The following is an 18,607-nucleotide window of genomic DNA, read 5'->3' as shown; positions in this document are numbered from 1 at the left end:
AGCTGGCTCAGAGCTCCGCTTACCCCTGATTTGGAAAACATTGGCCCAAGGTTTACCCTTCCAGAAAGGGCCTGCAGAACCACTGCTAGAAATCACCCATACAAGGATTGTGGATTCAGCTTCATTTACTGCAAGACTCATCAGTAGGTTTTTTGGATAAACAAAGTCTCTGCAGGTTCCCAGAGTTTGTTTCTTTCATGTGGCAGGAAAGAGGAGCAGGAAAACAGTGGCAAGAAGAGGTTCTGAGTAGCCAGCAGAAGAGTTTTGCTAGGGTTCTTTGTCCTTCCTTCCAAAATGACCTCATCAAATCCCACCATATAACCAGCACTCCTGCCACTTCTCTCTAAAGGTAGCCTCCTCGGAAAGAGTCTGAGTTACCTTTTGGCCCTTCCCTCCAGCAGGAAGGCTCATGTAGATTCATGCGAATTAAACCAATAACCTGCACAGACCCCAACCCAGACAGTTATTATTGGCAATTGACTGTGAGCACTTAATGGTCTGGTTAATCAAAAAGAAGAGCTAACTGTGTTGTGGTTAATCAAAAAGAAGAGCTAACTGTGTTGGGAGGGAAAGAGAAACAAATGGGAGGGACAGACACAGCTATCTGAGGGACTGAATAAAAGTAAGATACAAAATAAGGCAGAAGCAACAGCCTTATAATTATCTGAGGTTTCTGAGGAGGTGACAGCCATTCTGGAAACGTGAAATTCATATGCTCTCATCTTATTAGAGCCCAGCACAAGATGTCATTGCTGATCTGAAGTAAAAAGGTGGTTTCTCTCATGCAAGGACACTTCCCAAAGAGGCAGGCTTTAATAATTACTAAGAGAAAAGGCCCTTCTAAGAATCTAAAGGAATGGTGCAAGCTATCAGTACAATCACCAGCGTATTGCAGTCTATTATCTCCGTTCTCCCAAAGGGCTAAAACATTAAGCAGCATAACGAGATGTAAAGTGAGAGTAGTCCCAACCTAGTCTATTCTCCAGCTCATACCAAGAGCACAAGGACACATTCTGTACGCAATGTGCTCCCAGTCGGTCCTGTCCAAAGCAGAGGTCTTACAATGTCTTGCAGCTGAGGAAAGAAGGACTTGGGAGCTGGCCCAAAGGATGTTTGAGATGACTAGCAAAGTAGGGAGCAGCACCCCCAAAGCCCAGTGCCCTCCCAACCCTTGCTCAGGAGGAATGGGTCTCTGTCTCTCTCCCCTCAACATAGCTCAGACATGTATACTATTTACTGAAGCCTGAGATATTCACATTTGCTACTAGGCCAAGCTAACTGACACCCCAGAAGAATTAAGGAATCCATGCAGCTGCTGGCCTCTTTCTCTCCTCTCAAGAGGGGGAAGGGCATCCATTAACACACCACAGCAGTCACAGGTAATGGAGATGTATGTCTGGCTTGCTGAAGGAACCTTCTCTTCCCAAATGAGAGGTGAGAAAGGCCAGACATGATTGGACTTCCCTTACTTCTAATAAACCCTATGAATCACAAGTAATTGCCTACTTAAAACTACTCTTCTCCGGAGACTGATGTGACAGCCAGAGCCAAAGGAAGGGAAAAGCAGGAAGGGCAATATGGGGGGAATTTAAAGAATAATTAGCTTAATACATTTCTGGGCCTCAACATGAATACTCAGTTTAAGCAATTCAGGCCTTGTGGCTGAATTAGAAATGACTGGGAAATACCCATTGCCATAAGGGATTGCACATGAAGGGAGCTTTAACAAGTCCAGCCCAAGGCAAGCCCAAGTGCCAGACCTGGATGTGGCCATACATCTGAGGTGCACACCCCATGGCTTTGTTGCCCGTCGGCATAAAACCACAAGTCTTCCAGGAGACAGTGGGCCTGACCTTACTTTTAGTTAGCACTGGTTTTTCACACAGGCTGCTACTGAGTGTGGTTGCATGCCTCAGTGTTAGCAAGAAGAGAATCAGGCTCAGTGACAGGATCTGAGTTGCTCCAGTCAATGTATGCCTTATTAAAAAAAAAAGAAACTACAGAGAATACATCTACTCTATCAACCCTTCTTAACTCCTCTCCCCACCAACCTCTCACAGTGGAAGAACATTGTTGTAATGACTATGCGTTAATGGGATATATTTTCCTTCATGCAAAGTACATCTGCCAGCCCTTCAGCTCAGCATTAGTGGAGATCATGTACTACTGAAAAAGTGCTGCTCTATTCTGTGGTCCTCTCCATTTTCCCAGTTCTCCAGCAGAACATAAACTCAGGAAAACCAGCCTTCAGGACCTGAGTTACCCTTCCAACTTCCCAGCATGATGTGCTCCTGCTCTGAGTACTGTCAGCACACTCGGTCTCATGGGATGGACAGCAAGGAGTCATGACCTCACTCACCAGCCCTCTAGTGTCATGCTGAGAAGCAGTAGCTGGTAAATAAGCTGCACCTTCAAGGTGCTGAGGAAGCTGAATGCTGTCCTCCTTTCTTATCAGTACTCAGCCCTCCCCCAAAGCTAAGTTTGACTTCAGCTGCACTGCAACACTAAAAATTCTCCTTCCACCTGTTTGTAACACACTAATAATACTTACAGTAAGTAGTAAATTTGTGCTACGACTAGACAAATACTGGGACAGTGCTGTGAGGATCCTATCACCTTTGTACCCATTTAATATAACCTATTTGACAAGTCAGTAGGAACACCCATGAAAGTAGATAATACAGAGTGTAAAAGTGGAAGAATTAATACTCTTCCCTCCATGAAAATCCTCCCTTCCAGAGCAGGAGGCAATCCACTGAGGATATTCATCAGGCTGGAGGAGCACACATACTGTAATCCCCCTTAGCTGTACAAAAAGCAGTTCTACCTATGAGATAGGCAAGGTCCTTGCAAGGACAGTACTATAGGGCACCAAAACGTAACGAACAAGCAGCTAACACGTCTCTCTGTCTCACATGCATCCAGGGCAGGTCTGGCCTCTGCTGCAAGAACAGTCATAGGACAACATGACCTTAAAGCTAAAATATCACAGGGCAGACACTCCCTAGGACAAATCAGTGCAGCTCTAGGGCATCAAGGAGGTGTAAGCCTGTATATACCAGCCAAGATCTGGCCCACCCTGAGGATATGTCTCATTGGATTGTGAAGTCAGTTAATTAGTCTCTCCTGTTTGTTTCACTGGTGTGAAGCAAGAATTCTGTCCAAGTCGAGTTGGGTATGCAGTATTTGAGAAACACAGAGCTAAAGAACTAAGGCCTTCTTGCTGCTCAGGAATTTAGAGGGCTACAGATCTGACATGTCTGTTTTGGGACAGCAGCAATACCTTGAGGGAAATGGCACAGAGATCTCCCAGGAACAGCACGTTCTTCTGTGGGAACCTTGTTAGCTGAGACCACTGTTTCTTCATCTTCATCTGCAATAGCACAGCTCCCTCTGAATTCTCCCACTGAACACAATCTGGACACTGTCACTACCACTTGTTTGTCCTCTCCATCTCCCATTCTGCAGGTTCTGTATATTAATATTATATTACTCCTTGGTTGAGCTGCCATTCCAGGGAAAAGTCAGAATCGATTCTTTGTGTTTTGTTTTGCAGAACAGTTCTCCTGGGCTGTAATCTGCAGAGAAGTGGGGTGGGGGGTGGGGGGCACATTCCACCACTGCCTTTGAGCGAGGAGGCCTGCTGCCTTTAGCCCCAGTAGTCCAGCTAGCCCCCTGCTGAAAGCTATATCAGGAGATGCAGCTAGAGATGGGCAGACAGTGCTCTGGAGCCAGGCCATAGCCTTGGGCACAGGAGGAAAGGCTTGCAGTTCGAAGTACTAAATCATTTTATCTCAGCCTGGTGAACCTGCCTGTCTCTCAAGTAGCCATTGTTGGGTTGAAGGAGGCGTTGACAGCAATATACTGACATCATGGTAGATGCTGTGCAGGACACCTATTGAGTCAACCCTGCTTCCCCAGGAAGCTCATAGTTTGAAGAGGCTAAAGTAGAAGAGCACATGGGGCCTGCCCAGACTGACCCAAGAGGACAAGAGAGCACTTGGAGACCTCTGACCTGACAATCAATTGCTGGGAGCCCTACAGGCACCGTGTACTTGTGAGCAGGCAGTACCTATGGATGTTGCAGGCTCTGGCTGCCCACAACCCATCTCTAAACCTATAGTCACACCTGAGTAACTGGGTCCATTTTGGACCACAGAACATAGGGAATGAGCAGCAAAGCTTGGCAGGTTTGGGTGAAGGACTGTGGCAGGCAGAGGTGAGGAAGTTATTTATTTCCTCCATCAGCCTCGCATAGCCAAAGGGCCAGGCCTGCTCAGGTGGGGCAAATGCTCAAGGTGAACGGGAGGCTAAAGTATTTTTAGAGATATGATCCACCACATGTGAATGCAGTCCCACCCGCCCCATCCCCTTCTCCCACAGCCTGAGTAGGAAGCCTCTGTACCTGTTTATTCTTTAAGTCAAGGGAGAGCTCATAATCGGAGGCAGCTGCATGGGAACACGAGGCCGTCCCTTTGCTGCGCTGCACTCTCACTGGGGAGCCCGTGTGGTGGAGGCTCGCCTTCTGCACCAGAGGGGAACACCCCGCTGCCTGCTCTTCTTGGAGCTCCGCATGCTGGGCTTTTAGCGTCAGGGTGTCGGACCTGCCTTCCTGGCCACTGTGTCTGCCGGTCTCCTTCGGATCCTCCGTTTCACACCCGGCTTTCTTGCTTGTGGAACCGCAGGGATCATCACTGTGAACAAAATGCAATGTTTTGCTTTTTTATTTGTTTTTATTATTTGTATTATTTATGATTATTTTTATTATTGTTTGCTATACTCATTCACTGATCTGCATTTTATGTGTTTATGGAGCCTGGGGCTGGAACGGGTCTCTCTCAGAGATGAATCAAGACTGTACATTGATGCAGTCAGAGCTCTGATCCCTCCCTCCCAAAGAGCAGGCACCTGTACTGCACACACTGCATGAAACAGTCTTGCAGCTCCCTTGATCTGCATGATTGCCTCCGCTCAAAGTGCCGTAGTAGAAGGTGAGGGGCCAAAGAAGGTATCATTGCCTAAGGATCTCTCTCCTGCTCCCTGAAGGCAGTCACCTCTGCGCTTTGCTTGCAACCCCCTGTGGGTCCTGGGGTCCCATCTGGCATGGAGACTGGACCCCAAGGATCCAGTTTTCCCCTAGAGGTTCTAAGGGTATGAAGGAAATGGTACAGGGGCAGCTGAATGTTGCAAAGTTTCCAGAGAAACTCTTGGAGCGCCAAGAGTATAAAGCCGCAACAGAAACATCCAGACTGCCCTGAGATCCTGACTCTTTAAAGCATGTCTGCAACCGACACACAGCAGGCCACAGAGTTTCCATAAAAGAAACTGTTTCTTTATGACCCACAGGGCAGATTGCTGTGCCACTGAAATCTCATGAAGAAAGGAAAACACCCTTTCCTCCTGTCAGCCACAGGAGTAATTGTATGAAAACGGTGTCTAACAGTGCACTACTCTTAAGAGAGCTGACGTGATTAACATATGTCTGATACACTGAAAAGGTGAGGAATTCTTTTGTTAACCGCTCTTGCCAAATGTTTTGTGAAATCATCCAGTTTCAAAGATCTTGGTATTCTGGGGTACTATCTAAACTATCGGCTCCTTTATTTGTTTTTTCCTCTCATGTTACATCAACCTCCTTCCAGTGGCTACAGAGGAATAACTTGTGATTTCCAAGAGTATGCAGGCCAGTCAGAGTGGACTGTGGGCTCTACTGCACACAATAAATCAGATACCATCAGTTCCATCAGTTTCCAGGGGTTTGGTGCTTAACTGAAAGCAGCATCTGGTTCCAAAATAATAAGTACAGAACCAATGCATTTAGTTCCATTGAAACTATGGGTGTGTATTGCCTTCTATATTTAAGCACCATTAAATTATTTAATTCTTCACTTCTGAATTTCATTTCTTCCCCTTGGATTTTCTCCTTATAGGATCAATTTGCTGTCATTTAGATACCGAAGTCATTTCATGATTAGTGTTGGTGTCAGAACAAAATCAGAGAAATCAGAAATCACTACTGTTTTTCAGTAGTGCCCAAATCACTTAGAAGCATTTAAGTTTCATTTTCAAAAGTGCTGTAGGCACATAGAAGTCCAAGTCTTGTAACTGTAAATGGACTTTACCTCCTAAGCCTCAGAGCACTTTTGAATACTTACTAGTACTTTAAAATGAAGCTTGTTCTTTCCAATGGCAGGTCTTCCTCTTCCTTTCAGTAGATTTAAAAATGAAATTTATAAATATTCCCACAGTTTCCGAAAGGACACTTTGATAAGCCAAACACAAAATCTCAACCTCAGAGCTAAGGAAGAAGGAGGATTTAAAGGTAGAAAGCTTCTACTTTTACACACACTCCTGTAGTCACCAGTTAGAGTTAGAAAAATAAATTTGCAGAAGAAACTAATCTCTTGCATAAACGCTACATAATCAACTTTGTCAAACGTATATTAAAATGACACAGCTGCATACTCACAGATCAGAAAATATCCCCTTCAAAATGAAGCATAAAACTGTCCTTTTATGTTGTACACCTTATAAAACCTCTCCTTGTTCTGTACACTATTTTTTCTACAGCAAAAGGTGCACATGTATACCATATATCCATTTTTAATTCCTTTTGTTCTATGTCCATGCACATCCCAGGCAACATTAATAACAGACTTTCCCCTTACAGCTCACATTGTAACACTTTTATTGGAAGCCTGTTCTATCCATTCTCATTTAAACCAGCAGTGCAGCAATTTTCATGTTCAGCTAAAGGGATGACCAGGTGAACATAAGTTTGATCATGTTCTCATTGAAGTGCGTACCAAAACCTCACAACCATTTCAGTGAGAACTGGACTGTGCCCTACAAAGCAATTTCAGCTAGACTCAAACTCTGATTCAGCAAGCCACATCAGCATATCCCAAACTGCTTAGCTGAGTCAAGGCCGCAGTGCACAGCATGCTGTGCAGACTTTCTTTAGGGCAAGTCAGGACCTGAGGCAGTGAACTAGAGAGCTAGTTGACTTCCCTAGGAGCATGAGTGGACTGTAAATGCCAGAAAATGTTCCTGACATGATGGTTCTCTAAACACTAATGCATGTGCTTAGCTATACTATTCTGAGGGCCTCCACTGACTGCTGTCAGAGTGCTCGTGGTAGAACATGAAGTGCGTGCACAAGATTTTGCAGGATTGGGGCCCATTGCTCTGTGAGGCTTTATGTCCCCTCTAGTGTGTGCTGCCAGTTCAGTTTTCTGTCCTATGGAGTTTAGAATCTGAGCAAGTAACAGGATATTCTGCATGCACAGCTAATATAGAAGGAAAAACAGTAGGCTTTATAGAATCATAGAATAATTTAGTTCACAGGGAAAGGTTGGAGGTCTCTACTCCAACTCCCTGCTCAAAGCAGGGCCATTTTCAAAGACAGATAAGGTTGCTCTGGGCCTTGTACTATCAAGTTTTGAATGTCTCTAGAGGTGAAGACTCCCCAGGCTCTTTGGACAACCTAGTCAGGGCCCTAAGGGCACTACCAGGCCTTATTGGCCCTGCCCAGCCTCCCCTGGGGTGTCTCCCTTCCCTGCCCAGCCCCAGGTCCAGTCCAGGGCTGTCAGTCATTGCCCTATGACACAGTAGCAGTGCCAGTCTCCAGCCGCACCACAGCCCTGTCCGTGACCAACCGCGGGCCCCACTGATCTGGATCCCAACCCATGGGCCAACTGCCTAGCCCAGCCGGGCCTTGGTCTAGCCCTGTCACCACAGCCTTGCCCAGCCATCATGGGGCTGTATCTGGCCCTGGTTACCCTCACTAGGCCTGATCCAGACCTTGACCTGCAGGCTGACCACCTGGCCCAGGCTTGTTCCATTCCCGGCCTCCTGGACATGCTTCATGCCTAGGCCTGGGGCTGCCCCCAGCTGCCCCCTGGTGTGCTGTGCTCCCTTGTGGGGCAGTGGGACGGGTCTCAGCTGGTGAGACCCTGCCCTGCCAGTCCAGGGATCCTCAGCAGCTCCTGGCACCATGGTTCTCTAAGAGCAGCTGGCCCTTGCTGTGCCCTGACAAATCTGTCCCTGTGCTCCAATACACTTAGGATGATTTTTTTCTTTATATCAGGATGGAGTTTCCCTTGCTGCAGCTTGTGTCCATTGCCTCTCATCCTTTCATGGTGCACCTGTGGGAAGAATCTGCCTCCATCATCCCTATATCCCCCTTCTCCTCTCTTCTCCAGGCTGAACAAACCCACCTCCCTCCAGACCCCTGTCCATCTCAGTCACCCTCCACTGGATTCACTTGAGTTTGTCAGTCTTTCTCTCCTGTTGTGGGGGGGCTATACTGTTTTAGGATGCCTTTTCCGAGACACAACAAGGTCATAGTGTTTATATTCTGGCAGTATCAATTATTGATAAGCTTGCAGCTGAGAAAGCTATAAATTCACATTGCTATTTTTCAAAATCAGAGTTGTCAGGGCACGTGTTTTACATGAAGCATGAAGCATGAACTGAAGCAGGTAGTGTTAAAACCATATATCCAACCCAACTTTGAATGCTCAGCCCTGAAACTTGAGTATCCTTGCTCCCTTTATTTGGGAGCTGGCAGTGCCTAGAGGTTGTGCTTATCTGTTTGTTTGAAGCCTTTGAAGAAAAGAGCTTCACTTTCCAAGACTTTGTAGTCCTGCTGATGGGTATGTGTGGGCCAATTTTTAAAAAGGGAACAATCTGGCTAGTCACCAGACCTGTGTGAACACTGCTAGGTAGAGGAGCTGTTAGGGCAGCCTAGAGGCTAAAACATCCACCTAGCTCCATGGCTTATCCATCAAGATCCACCTTCGTTCAGCACTCCAGTGTTTCTGTGGACACTTCATGTGCAGGGCAGTGCACAGAGAGCACCATCTGGCGCGCACTTACCTGCGGTATGAGCAAAGCCCCATTTTCTGCACATCCTCCCAGATTCCATTTGCTCTTGCAGTTACAGCATCATGTAGAAATGACAACCTAGCATCCTCCCTTGCATGGCCCTGAGGCCATCCCAGGATGGGCTTTGTCACAGCTTACTGTGAGGGTAGTCAGGATCTTTAGGCAGTATGAGCTCAGGTGACCTGCAAAATGAAAACTGGATGCCAGTCCTGTAAGTGTCCCTGTACATAGAGGGCTCCCAAGGCTGGCCTGTCATCCCTATCTCCCTTCAGGGGATCCAGAGGAGAGAGATCTCTCCAAGAATTTGCAGCATTTGAAGCACAACAGTGTTGAAGCCCTTCCTTCCAACCTAACAAAGGACCTTATCCTTTGCCCCCTGAACTCTATATTCTGTAAGTGAGCCTTGGATGAACCCAAAATGCTCAGAAGCCTTCTTTAACCTCATGAGACATCCAGGATATTCCTCAAGACACAGGAAGACCCTGAGACTGCAAACATTAAGTGAACACCTTCAGTTACATATGTAAAGAACCATTAATCTCAGCGCTCCTGTTCACATTGCATAACTGAAGCCCCTAAAGACACTTTGCTAGGATAAGGATGTCAGTTAACCACACATACGTATGTAACTTTGCCTTCCTCCACCACGCATGTTCTGAGGCCAGTGAAAACACACATACAGACTATTGTGCTTATGCAGTGTGGAATTTTCTGAGGGTTAAAACTCGGTCAAACCAAAATCAGATTTCCCTGAAACACTCAAAGGCATTTTTCAGCTAGATGTTTCTATGCTAAATATAAACTTTTTAACCTCCTGCTGGTTTGGCTGTTGAGCTGTTCAGAAAGCAATAGCAAATATTGTTGCTACAGTGCGAATAGTATCTTCATCCTTTTTTTGTGGCTAAATCATTTTTATTTAGTGAGGGAAAAAAAGCCCCCAAAACAAAACAAACTTACTTCACCTTTGGGCCAGAGGCAGAACCAAGGAAATTTCAGCTTGATTTGGGAAACTTCAGTGACTTACAAGCAATAGAAAAAGGGGAAAATGGAGTTTGCTTAGCAGCCTCATTGTTAGCATTGAAGCCCTGTGGTTCCAGCAGCAACCATATTTTCCCCCCAAGTTCACTCCCATCTTAAATCTGTTCCCAAAGAAGTTCGAGGGAGGAACGGATGAAGTCCCTATATGGGAGACACAGTGCATCATTGCTAAAAATCCAAACTGATACTGCAGTGAAATACAGGCTAAAATCTTAATGATCCTGATCCTTTCTCTCTCCCCTCAGTGACACAGTTGATCTGTATTGGTAGAGCACAATTTTTGTTAATAAGTGAGGGTCTCGAGGACTATGGTAATCATAGTAATAATAAAAAAAACAGTAAGAAAAATAAGTAGGGCACGGATAGAAACTACAATATGTAAGATCTCTGTGGCAAAATCTGAGGTGCTTCAGGATGTTGTTATAAGTCAATTGAGGGGATACTGTTGCTATTCTCTTGTCAATGTACAATCAAATCTCCTGGCTGTGGGCAAAAGGAGGAGCATGGAGCTATTGCATATTCTGTTTCTCGGATGAGAAAAAATTTCTAGCCATTTTTAATAATTAAAAAACCCACGCAGAGTCTAAGGTGTGAATCCCAATGTCCTGGCCAAACTCCAACTAGGTCAATTTAGTTCTGAATCCCAGCATCACCCCTGCAGTTTCAGCTGTAATCAGAAGTCTTTCCTTGCTATCCTAAAGTATCATATGCCACTGTCTTTCACATTTTTTACAGTTTCCTTTGCATGATAAATGAAGCAATTTTCTGCTGGTTGTGCAATCAGGTAGGGAAGGTTGGCAATGTGCTTTGAATTCTCTTTGATTGAAAGCTGCAATGTTAATGTAAATCACTTGCAATCAGATAAAAGATGAAGACTACAAATTCATCTGTTTTGTTCTTTCTAGATGTTCCTACATGACTTTTATGACCCATAGAAACTAGCTTAGTTGTTATGACAAGTGGATTTCATCTGCTGTAGAAAACACATCTGTCTGATGTTTCAGATATCTCCTGCTGCTTTTGCACTGCTAACTCTTATATGCCTGCTGTAGATACAAAACAGTTTTGTTAACAAAGGTGGTGGCTACCGACAATCTGACTCAGGGCTTAAATGAAACACTATAGCTAGTCTAGCATGAAGCCTATTTCAAAACAGGGATATCAGGATTCTGGTTTAAATCTTGGTGCTTGTTTCCAGAAAGCATGCTGGTAAGAAAGCTCTCACTGAGACTATTCACCCGGGCACCAATACATATTTTTGTCAATGATGTCCAACACAGGTAAATCAGCTTCTAAGTACAGGTTTCTCAGGAAGATTTTGTATAAGGAGAAAAATAAGGGAAGGATGTAGGGAGACACGGAGGAAAAACGGTATTATGGAGAGGTTTTTTTTCAGACTTCCTTTTTTTTCTCCTCTACTGGTAAGATGGAAACCTAAAGTGAGGTTTCCAAACCTCAGTCTAAAACAGTGAGACCTGATTTCTAAGCCAGAGATGCCCACCAGCCCATTTCTGGCAGCATCTGCTCCCTGTATCTGTACAGACCTGTTGTGTCATCCTCTGCCCTGGGAGAGATTTGACTGTTTGTCCGTTCTCATACCATTAGGATGGTACACTGCTTAGCATCCTCCTTCCCACCTCCCTCTTACTGGAAACATACATTTGCAGCTAGGCAAGTATCTTGCTTCAAACTACCAGCTATGGAGTTGGACCATGGTTATTTGAAGGATCCTGACAGTAAGGTGTGAGTATTCCCATGCCTGATGGCTTAAGAAAGAGCATGCAACCCCCTGCCCCAAAATGTTTCAAGACAATTTCAAGCTAGACTCATAGGCAGGAGTACAGGACTTGGATGCTCCAGACATTACATTCCATTGCCCTCGCTGTCAAACACTAGAATCAGTTCATGCTCTGAGCAGTAATTTTCAGAGCTCTTGAAGAGATGTTTACAGGGTAGCTGAGTGACTAAACGAGGCTCCAAGATCAGGAGAGCTACTCTTCTCAAGGACAGGAGAGGTCTTCACAATAAACATTAAACCTATGGGAAAGGAAAACTGGGCTTTCTCATTGAGAATTCCATAGCTACACAGGTCCCATGTGCTCAAGACACAAAACACATATCTTTGCTCTCACTCTCCTACAACAAGAAAAAATAATGCAGATAAATAAGAGCAATAACAGACTAACAAAACCAGTAATGGCTCCTCTGGACTTGGGTAGAGGTGTAAGCAACCAGTCACTCAAGAAGAGGGTGCTCAGATACCTTGTTGGCAGGTGAACTGGTTGTGCAAAAATCCAACTAATTAGATGGGAGGAGCTACGGGTGTGAGCACAAAAGTGCTATGCAGGCTGAGCTTGCTTTCTCTTTGTGTCACTCCAGAAAAAGACAGTGGTAAAGGGTAGTGCCCTGTAACTGAGGCAAAGACTAATTACATGGAGTAGCTGTGAAGGACCACAATAATTTATGAATCTGTTTCATGGAACCTCTTACAAGGATCTGCTGGTTATTGTCTATATGCTGCTCTGAAGTGCTGGAAGCAATTAGCGTTACCACAGCCTGAGAGTCATATGAGACTTCAAAGCTTTAGAGAGGTCAGAATAAAATCCTTTAGAAAGCACCATTTGGAGAATTAGAAAAAGAGGTCACTAGCAAGAACCAAGAATATGGAGTCCAGACCCCAAGTATGCAAAAACATGTCTTCCCTCTGTCTGAAGACATTTCAGCATTCCCCTCTCTTCTCTCTCCTCTCCTTGCTCAAACAAAAAAGAAAGAAAGAAAGAAAGAGAGAGAAGGAAAGAAAGAGAAAGAAAGAAAGAGCTGACTTAGCAGGATCCAAAGTGTCTTTTCAGCTTATTTCATTTTAGTATTCCCTGAGGATACTCATAACATATGGTGAATGGGTTGATCAGAATTCCATGAAAAATGGCTGAGGCAGGCTTGGTAATACGCTGTGGTATCTTTTCAAGGTTCAGAGATTTCTGACATGCTTGGAGTCTCAGCTCAAAAGAATTGTTACTGATTTGCTTTAAAATCTGATTTTTAGGGTGACTTGGAGGCATGACTTTCTGGGAGCATGCAGAAAATGATGGAAGGCAAAAACCCCTCCTGCCAGACAGGCAGGGAACTTGGAACTTGATCTTGGCAAATCATCCCCTGACAACCAAGCTGCAGCTTTCTCAGACAGTCTCCCCCAACATGGACAAAAATAGGAACAAGATTCTGATTTTGTCTACATTCACGTAACACCTTGCAAAGCATTGGCACCAAGCCATCTTTTCACATTAGTTTTACCCAAGGGGAATTAATGATAATTAACCAAACTTATTACCCATTCCAGCATATATTACTTGTTTCATAAAAAAAGCTGGCACACACACCTGTAGAATAGATTTGACAGTACAGTACAGTAAATATACTGCAAATCAATTCAATTCAACATACTTTAGCACAGACTGAATGAGGCAACATCTTTTCAACATCGCTTAAAGCAGTCTTGGTGACATGTATAATAAGCAGATGGAGTATGTAATAATAACAAATGCCTCAGGTGCCACAGCATCCAACATGCCGAAGTCAGGGGCCCTGCTTCAGATCTAGAGTTTAATCATATCATAATCATATGGTCCCCCAAGAACTGCGTTATTCCCACGTTGTTACGTCGTTATTTCTCTTGCTACAGAACCGCGCTACAGGTGCTAAGCTTTTCTGATGCACTCCAGGCCCTCATGGTGCAAAGATGATTGTTCAGATGTCAGTCTGAGCTGGCTGCCTGTCTGAGGGCCAGGTTCACCAAGACTGACTTCAGCCTCTTGAGGAATAGGATCTCTGTTTTTTCACAGAAAGAGACAGGCTCCTCCAGAGGGTGACTTGGAACAGCTAAGGCAGCTCCTGCTGAATGAAAAGTGATATCTATGGTGCAAGGCTGGGAGTGCCAGGTGGTGTGCTTTTCACATGGATTTTCTTATCGTTCCTATGTCTGCCTGGCTGACACCTCAAGATGACACTTAGGCCATCTCTCTGGCATACTCCTCTCTCCTTCCTTCCTAGCCAAGCCTCCTGTTTCACCACCTGTAGGAGCACAGGGCTCAGCCTGGGAAGTATAGTCTTTTTCTCAGCTGCCCACCACACCTCAGCACTGGATGCCCCAGGCTGCAGTTGCTGTATTGTCTCTGCAGGTTAGACCAGGAGGAGGTCCCACAGCCTGTCACTGCAGAGGAGGTAACATACAGCTGCATCCAACAGTGCACCTGCGTTTACCATTGAGGTGTGAGAAGCACTGAGTCTACAGCAAAGGGGCAGGAGGCCTCTGCTCTGCAGGGTTTAATTGCTTTTACTTTAACCCCAAACCCCTCTTGCGTCTGCAATGTTTAGTAAACACGACCTTTTAGAGGAGGAAAAAACAGATGGCATCCTGCATTAGTGTAAGTGCCCGCTCAGCACCCCGGGATAGAGAAACTTGGCTTCTCAGCAGCAGTCTTTCTGCCACTTCGACTCAGATCTCTTGGCTCCTCATCCCCGAGGCAGGTTTGAACATCACCGAATTCGCTGACAAAAGCCTGCCGGTGCAATCATGCAGAAGATAGAATTTCACTGCTAAAATGAGATGAATTCAGGGCTGGGAGGCAGCAGAGTCTCCACAATGGGAGGAAGCCTTGTATATCTTCCTAGTCCTCTCCAATAGGAGAGCCCATGCTGTCCTATTCCAGCTCCCCGTGAGTTGAGTCAGGGACATAGCTCTTGGAATTTACAGACCTAGGCAAGGACTTCTGTGATCTTCTCTTTTTTCAGCATGCTGTGATAGACCCTGGGTTGGACTGCACCTCTGGGTTCCTTCCTGAGGGAACAGGGTAATTGATCACTGAGGGCAGCGAGGGAGTCATGTCACAGGAAGACCTTTGTGTAACTGAGATGATACATTTTGTTTCTGGTCTCAGGTATCTCACATATTCTATCTCCTGTGATCACTGCAGCCAAGTAGAAGACCATTCTTTGTGTGAAACCCAGGAGAAGGAGGGCCAGCTATCCTCAACATAAAGAGTATCACAGTCTCAGATCACTGCCCTCAATACAAACAGTCCAAACACCATTCACTAGCCTTAGGAAGGCAGACCTGATCAAGATTTTAACTTACTCAGTTTGTTCAGATCCATGATTTGGAGTTGGCCCATGGCTGAAGACCAGGACAGAAAAAGTATAGTTAGCATCACCTCCTCCCTTCCCCCATCCAGGCACTGTCACCCCAGTCTTGCGCTGCAGGCACAAAGTTATACTCTTGCAAGTTCCAACCCACCTTCATTGCTGCTGCTATTTATTCACACCCTGATCAACTTCATGACACTTCTCCTCCCTGATACCTTATTCCCGTTCCTTTTTTTCATTCCCATTTGGGAAACAGGATGTCACAGCAGCTTACACATCTTGTCATGCAAGCTCAGATGCTGCTAGGGACACTTCAACTTTCCTTCCCTATGACAGATGAAAATGATTCCCATCTTATACCTTGTAGTCAGACATTGATCTTTCTGGGGAAGATCATCTAAGAAAAATAGGACTTTGTCTTTACACAGTCAAACCCACTGTGTTGCTGGGCAGAGCCAAGGCTGGTGCTGAATATCCTCACACCAGTGGACTCCATCCAAGTCAGTGGAGGATCTAACCCTATATGCTGTATTTTTGAAGTCAACCTACATCATGCTCATCAGATCCGGCTGAGCTGTATCAGCCCAGCAATATTTTTTACAGTGCGGTCATGCACAGTCCATTTTTGTGCACCTTTATCTACTTCTCTAACATTAGTATGTTCTGGGAAATTCCAGGCAGCTTTCCATTTCACCAGTGACCCCAGAAGATCTAGTACCAGCAATGTATGCACAGGGCATCCTACCACCTTCTTCCCTCTTTCTGCATAAGATGGGAAGAGAGAGATTGCAATCAACTCAGATATGCAGGCAATGATAACAGCATCATAACTTGTTTACAAGAAAGCAACAACATAGCAGGCTAGCACATGACAAAGACCACGCATGGCTCACCACCAGACAAATACGGTTCCCTGTGGCATGATGGTACGCTCTGTATGTGGAAACAACCAAAATATTAACCAGAGATGGTTAAAAGTTACTGTCATACACTTTCAAACCGTGTGGCCAGAGTAAGGTTCCTCAATCGAGAGAGCAAACAGCCTCATTTGAAATTATGCAAGCTGGCTTTTTAACATACAGCTGGCCCCAAAGAGGCTTGTGTAGACTCCACAGTTTTGAAGATGAGACCACTTTCATCTAGGTATGGACCTAGTAACCTGCATATCATCATAGTTGCCTAGCTTCAAATCTTCAGGGCAGAAAATTGAACTCTCTTGGGAAGTGGGGCTTACATCTATGAAATCAGCCCAGTATTGAGCACTTCTGCTTATTTTTGAATAGCATTTTGACACTCCCTAAGGCAGGCTTGCTGCAATTGTACTGCATGTTTATATGGACAGCTTTGTGACATGCGCAGGGAAAAGGGAAAGGTAAAGTCTTGCTGTCTTCCACTCAAATGGTATCCCCCTCAGTATCCTCATTAGACATCCTACCAGCTTCCTGTTAGCCACACTGGTCCAGCCTTTCTCCTCTGTCTCCCCACTGCACTAACTTTCCATCTAACCAGTACAATGGCAAGTCACCATGTAAAGCAACGAGAAAAGGGCTTTAGGAAATAGGCATTTCTGCAGAAAGTTCCATTTTAGGGCATGTACTGGTAGGAAGCAAGAAGTCTCTCTCTGCCCACAGAATCCTACTTGCTGCCACCTTTATCACATCCTCCACTTCACCCTTCTCACTAGCAGTATTCTTGCACTGCAGTACACCTTCTGGGCCCCATCCAGCTACTTCAGCCATGGACTCTGAATGGAACCTGAGGGAGTTAGGCACCCAGATCTAACTGAATCTCATCTCCTGTTTATATCTTGATGCTCTTCTTCAGAAGGCTCTTTCCTCACAGAAGATGGGGTGGTCTCCAGCTCTCCTGTCATTTTTGAACAGGCAGGGTGACAGTCCCAGTGCCTTTTTTACCCTCTCTTTCTCAGCTAACCAACCATTTGCAGAGTCCAATGAGACTGGTCTGAGCAGTTGTACAGCGTGCTCCTCTTCAGCCTTTCAGGTTCTTCAGCATTTCTTGGAGGAGCTGAAAGCCTGGCACATGGAGGGGAAGTGACTCTGAAGCATAGCCATGTTTTTCCAAAAGGAGAGCTTACTGCATTTGAACACAGAGCCTGGCCCCTGGGGACGGCTGGAAGATGGATCTGCAGATAAACCTTTCCATATGCACAGGCATGAGCCAGTGTTACAGAACACAGAAAAGAGAAAAGGCCTTTGTATTGATATCTCACTGCAAGAAAATGTGTAATAATAGGCCAGAGCCTCATTTCTGTCACTGCCAATGAATGCTGGCACAAACAGAAATGTTCTGGCCAAGGACCTGCTCACTTATCCCCTGTTCACATGTTCTTGTCCTTTCCAATTTCTTATTTCATTTATGCTTTTTTTTTAACTTCTTGCTTTTTCTGCTACCTTCTCTCCCACACTCTCTTTCTCTCTGTAGCATTTTTGATGCCCTTTTCTATTACAGTAGGACTTCCTTCTTTCTTGGGCTGAAACCATACCCTCCTTTTTTCTCAATGACTCTTTTTACATTTCTTTGCCAATTTCTCAGTACATACTTGCTCCATCTCTCTGCCCTGGAAGCCAAGGAACAAGTGCGTGGACAGAGAGTCCATCGTGACCATCTGATGAGTTCAACAGAATACATCTTACTGCATAAAAGATCTGGAGTAGTCCAGTTTTGGGAGATCTGCAGAAGATCTTGACTGATACAGATCAGGTCAAATGATACCAGTAATGATCAGGGTGAATGGTGTCAGTTCCACCAAAGCCTATCTGATATTACCTTACCAACCTTTTGTGCCCATTTCCCGGTGCTAGAGGTAAGACTGTTTCCAAAGCTGTCATTGCTTCATTGCCTCTTCTCAAGCAGCTCTGTGGTGTTGTAATGCAGAAAACACAGGAGGTAGCAGCCGTTAATGTTGCAAAGAAGGGAAGGAAAGCCTCAAGATTGTGCTGTATTGGCACTGAGCAATTGCTGTGTTACAGACGGGATTCTTTGCAACACAGAGAGGAGAACATCAGGATCATTTGCAAGCCATGAGTGAGTAACCCAGTATTAAAGCAACTAACCGAGGTCAACAGCTGGTGGAAGTGCCCCCCACAACTGCAGGGTTTGGCTGTGATTGACTCACTGACATTACTACTGTTCCAGCCCAAGACATGGCAAATGTGGTTGCACATGGGAGAAGAGTGCCTGAATCTCAGTTTGAATTGCTCTAGAGCAAGACCCATGTAGACAACAGAAGCAACAAGGACAAAGGAAGAAATGGAGGACATATGGTGGTCATGCAATGGCTGGATACAGCCTCAGGCTTTCAGGGAACGCTTGTCTGATAGATGTCTTTGAAGTTTTAAAAGGAGATGCTTCATACTAGTTTCTTTTGGTCTTTCTCTCCTGTCAGCTTTCTTCTTTCTGAAGAAAGGAGTTGACAGAGAACAAACCAAGCAGTCAATATGACAGGCAGGCTCCAGCTGCTCTCAGAGATACCTTTCTTTTCCTGTTGAAGAGCCTGTTCATTCCTCACTTTACTTCCCCA

The 18,607-nt window shown here is 45.2% G+C and overlaps 1 protein-coding gene across 5 annotated transcripts in view; it reads right to left on the bottom strand.

The window, feature by feature from the left end:
- Positions 1–18,607, bottom strand: part of IQSEC3 (IQ motif and Sec7 domain ArfGEF 3) — a 109,765-nt gene that overhangs the window by 35,011 nt on the left and 56,147 nt on the right. For all 5 annotated transcript variants that reach the window (XR_011141605.1, XR_011141604.1, XM_068946774.1 and 2 more), the window contains exon 3: positions 4,406–4,694. Coding sequence is in view for 1 of the 5 variants with exons in the window: in XM_068946774.1 (XP_068802875.1) it covers positions 4,406–4,694 (289 nt within the window). In the remaining 4 variants the exon portion in view is untranslated. The remainder of the gene's footprint in view (positions 1–4,405; positions 4,695–18,607) is intronic.

This window comes from Struthio camelus, chromosome 1 (genome assembly GCF_040807025.1).
Source record: "Struthio camelus isolate bStrCam1 chromosome 1, bStrCam1.hap1, whole genome shotgun sequence".
Classification (NCBI taxonomy): domain Eukaryota; kingdom Metazoa; phylum Chordata; class Aves; order Struthioniformes; family Struthionidae; genus Struthio; species Struthio camelus.
The sequence above is the reverse complement of the archived record's forward strand: the minus strand, read 5'-3'. Positions and strand labels throughout refer to the sequence as shown.